Source organism: Pimephales promelas, chromosome 10 (assembly GCF_988280905.1).
Source record: "Pimephales promelas chromosome 10, fPimPro1.hap1.1, whole genome shotgun sequence".
Classification (NCBI taxonomy): Eukaryota; Metazoa; Chordata; class Actinopteri; order Cypriniformes; family Leuciscidae; genus Pimephales; species Pimephales promelas.
Genome location: NC_142778.1, coordinates 17,141,989 through 17,146,357, shown reverse-complemented (window position 1 = coordinate 17,146,357; position 4,369 = coordinate 17,141,989). Strand labels below are relative to the sequence as shown.

At 40.7% G+C, this 4,369-nt stretch overlaps 1 protein-coding gene across 1 annotated transcript; it reads right to left on the bottom strand.

The window, feature by feature from the left end:
• Nucleotides 1-353: 353 nt before the first annotated feature.
• On the bottom strand, nt 354-3,855 carry LOC120485851 (extracellular calcium-sensing receptor-like). Its single transcript, XM_039681625.2, has 6 exons — nt 3,635-3,855; nt 3,124-3,415; nt 2,161-2,988; nt 1,808-2,035; nt 1,517-1,640; nt 354-1,427 (listed from the first exon to the last, which is right to left on the bottom strand). Exons 1-6 carry the CDS (start codon nt 3,853-3,855, stop codon nt 514-516), a joined length of 2,607 nt encoding a protein of 868 aa, XP_039537559.2. The 3' UTR covers nt 354-513.
• Nucleotides 3,856-4,369: the final 514 nt, after the last annotated feature.

Here is a 4,369-nt window from a genome sequence, read left to right as displayed (position 1 = left end):
TATGAACACACACCGCTTCATCCATTGTTTGTTTACGTTCATTTCCGGAAGTCACTCGCTACTAGTTTCGCCTTCTCGATGACATCACGCGCGCCATTAAAGACGGCATGCGATGACTGGTCAGGAAGCAATATGCAGTCTGACATGTGTCTTGTCCACGACACGACAAGATTTTAGGAGTCAAAATCGCATAATCTGACACAGTGACTATCGTAACAGACAAAGAAAATCGTGTAATCTGGTCAAGGCATTACATGTAATCACATATAGTACAAAATTAGTAAGTGAGATGTCCGAAGAGAGGGCTTCCAAGCTCATAATTTGGCTTGAACTAGAGCAAACCCCCCCCCCCCCAGTCCCTAGACCAGATAGGAATAGTTGAAAGTGAGGAGTTGAGTGGAGAAGGTATGCTGGGAAAACTGTTGTAGAACAGAGGTAAGTTGGCTCTAATTATATGCCTCTTCTCGTGTTGATATTCTGAATGTGCTCCTCTTGAACTTTGTTAATAAAATATCATTTCTTTTGTGATTCTCTTCCCATGATGGCTTTTTTAGTGTTTCTCTCTGGATGTAAAATGATGATGTAGCACTTTGGGGCAAATATGGACACAAGTAGTCCAAAACTAGAAGCTAAAATGGCAAATATCTCCACAGCTACTGCATATTTCCCAGGAGAGCTAACATATGCTGGAACAAATGCAATCCACACAGCACAGAAGATCAACATGCTGAAAGTGATGAACTTTGCTTCATTAAAATTATCTGGAAGATTTCTCGCCAGGAAGGCTAACAGGAAACTTATTGCTGCCAGTAGTCCAATGTATCCCAGCAGAAGAGAAAAACCAGCCACTGAGCCAATAGCACATTCATATACTATTTTAGAGCGGATATACTGGTTGTTTTTATGAGGTGTTGGAGAGGCAGTTGATAGCCAGACTGCACATATCACAACCTGGAGGGCTGTTAGGACTAGAACTGTGCATCTTTGTTGAACCGCTCCAAACCATTTCATCGCTCCTTTGCCCTCTGGCCGAGAGGACTTGAACACAGCTATTACCACCATAGTCTTGACCAGGATGCTGGAGATACACAGGACAAAGCTTATGCCAAACACAGCATGTCTTAATTGACATGTCCATAACTGTGGCTGACCAATGAACAGTAGCACACACAGGAAACTCAGTTTGAGTGACAACAGCAGCAGAAAGCTGAGCTCTGAATTGTTGGCACGTACTATGGGAGTGTTACGGTGATTAGCGAAGATGACCATCACAAGAGCGCAGAAGCAGGTGCCAAGCAGAGATGCAGTGGTCAGAGAGATACCCAGAGGTTCCTCATAAGACAGAAACTCAACTTCTTTGGGGACACACTGATCCTTATCTCTATTGGACCAGAACTCATCTGGACATACTGTGCACTCATTTGCATCTGTGATTAAGAAAATAGAAGGTGAGGGTTTTTAGAGTAACTAACTTTCTAATTATATATAAACAAATTGCCAAATATAATCATCTCACCTGTTGTATTAGAAATCTCTCCATCTCCGCATGGCAGGCAGTCAAAACAGCAGACAGGAAAGCCCTTCCTTGTGGCTCGTCTGGTTCCTGGGGGGCAGCTCTCACTGCAAACAGACCTTGGGGGCTGAAAGTGACATAATCTGTTGTTAGTCATGTGTTTGTCTGTCATCTCTTTTACAGAATGACAAGCTTGGCCTTTCCATTACTTCATTCATTCTTACTTGTCTTTTCAAAGCTAGGTTATATTTTGTATCTACAAAAGGGGTGACATTCACATGCAATGCTAGTTACCTTTTTTGGTTCAAAGTTCCAATATAATACATCTTCATCTAGTTGGAGCACTATCCCTGTTGCTGCTCCTTCATTTACCACACCAACAGCTTTGACCCTTATTGACCCATCAAAGCTTGGCTGCCAGTTCAGGACATCATATATGGCCAGAGCATCTCCTTTCTTATCAAATGACACATGATCCCCGAAGTCAGTTGTGTAATTCACTTCCTGGAGGTAGTGGACCAGCTGCACAATTTGTAGACAGAACAGGTGTTATATGTTTATTTTTTTTTTATTAATATAGCACATATTTTGCTTTTCAGTTCTTTTATATTCCTGGAGAGAATCTGCACCATACCTATACATCTTACCTGCCAAGGTTTCAGGTTTGTTTTGTCAGCACATCTGTTCCCACTGAATGGTCCTCTACCCTCCTCACACTGCATTAGATCATGAAGCGCATGTGCCAGGGCATAAACTGCCTTATACACATTATAAGTGGCCCTCAGCTCTGAAACATCTGTGTATGGTGTGTATGTTGTTCTCAGATCCTCCTGTCCTGTACAAATCTTTTTCACTTGATCTCCATCTCTGTCTTTACTCCCAGTTTCAAAACTGCACCCAAACATTTTCTCCCAGAAGATCCTCAACATATTATTTTTTGGATCATTGCTGGGATGGAGACGTAGCAGAAATTCATGCAGTCCCTGGATCTCTCCACGCCTGATGGCGATCCCCAGAGTGCCTTTTAGAAAGGGTAGTAAACGTGGAGTGTGGTGTACAAGAGAGGTGGCCCAAGCTTCACTTGCAATCCACTGTCTGCCTGTTATGTTCTGCAACACTAAATCATCCAACAAAGGTATCAAAAAGGATGGAGTGGAAAAAACTACCACCACTCTAGCTGTAGAAGCCTGAATCACTGTTGTTATATGCTGAATATCTCTGAGGTTGTTATCATGGGGAAGGATTTCAGAAAAAGCAATACAGCCACCAAACAGCTGCATTTCCTGCTGGAAGAACTGAGCAGCATAGATGCCATAGTCATCATCACTGTAGACAAGACCAACCCAGGTCCATCCAAAAAATTTTAAAATCTGAACCATAGCCTGCACCTGGAAGGCATCACTGGGAATAGTTCTGAAGAAAGAGGGGTACTTTTTTCTGTCACTCAAACAGGAGCAGGTGGCGTAGTGACTAACCTAATTAGAGAAAAAGACAGAATGTAGACAGAAAAATAGACAGAAAAATAGTAACAATTAAAAAAATATCAGTACTTATGAAACATTTTTGTCATACAAAAGCAGACAAGAAATACTTTTTTTATTCAATCTTACTAAAGGTAATCGAAACAGCCCAGTGATACTGGAAATTGCAATGGAAGCAGTTGAACTTGAATCCCCCACGATTCCAATCACTGGTGGTGGGCCAATGCAGTTTAGATTTGAGAAGAACTCCTCTGTCCCACTAACCAGGGATATGGCAGCCCGGAACGCCATTCCTAGCATCACACAGTTGTCATACACATGGTAACCAAGAGTGATGTTAGGCAGCAGGTTCGGATTCTTATTGATCTCATCTATTGCAAAAGCCATGGTCTGTGCCTGCTGGAAGCTTTCCATATCAAATCTATGAAAAGCAAGAGAATGTTGATATTTAACTATTCTGGAAGGGTATTAGCAGTACAAATAAGAATAAATAAATGATCAAATGCACAATGGCAATTAAAATTGAATTCAAGATGTTTTGTATAAATAAATAAATATTGAGGTGTATTTTTCTAGTTTCAATAAATTGTTCTCTTTTTTTCCAGCCTTGTATTGCTGTCCTTATCCACTCTAGACTCACTGCTCACAGTAAGGTGGTTCTGGCTCTGTTCTGAAGCTCAGCTCCGGGAAAACTGTGAGGAAGTCAACCTCGAACAGGCCACCAAATATAACATCTCCATCCTTAAACATTCCATTCAACCTGAAGTGTCCTTGAAGCTGACAGGTTCCTGATCTGAGTACTGAATCTGACAAAATAAAGTTAAAGGACAGATACAGGCAGATGTACAGAGTGAAACTCATCTCTATTTCTGAGCCATTCAACCACTCGGCTCACTAAGTTATGATGAAGCTGTGGGTGTTGCTTTAAAAGAGCAGGCGATGTTAAATGGGTGTCTCTGGGAATCAGGATGTTACCCTCCTATCACTGTTTTTTTTTTTTTTCAAATCTATATTTGGGACTTATTTATTATAGAACCAGTTCAACCGGGGTGGGGCAGGAGCAATAAATCAGTACTGATGGAATAATGAATACTTTATGCATTCACAGGTATTTGCTGCTCAGCAAGGTTATGAATTATTATTTAGAGATGCTGAGGTAACAAAAAAGTGTTTTATAGCTTAGGAATATGAAATCAATTATATTATACTTTTCCATGTTTCCTTGACTGTGTTTTTCCTTAGAATGTCCTCTAGATGCCAGTCTTGCATGTGAATTTTGCTGAGCAAAAAAAAAAGTAAAAAAGAAAAAGTAATAAGACTGCCTCAACAAAATCATTCAGTGACAAAAGCTAATACTAAGGTATAAAGAATTTAT

Excerpts from the sequence above, each read along its gene's own strand:
- LOC120485851 (XM_039681625.2), bottom strand. The coding sequence starts at position 3,855 with ATGAGTTTCACTCTGTACATCTGCCTGTATCTGTCCTTTAACTTTATT. Across the intron at positions 3,416-3,634 it reads GAACCACCTTACTGTGAGCA|ATTTGATATGGAAAGCTTCC; the intron begins GTGAGTCTAGAG and ends TGCTTTTCATAG. Across the intron at positions 1,428-1,516 it reads AGAGATTTCTAATACAACAG|ATGCAAATGAGTGCACAGTA; the intron begins GTGAGATGATTA and ends TCTTAATCACAG.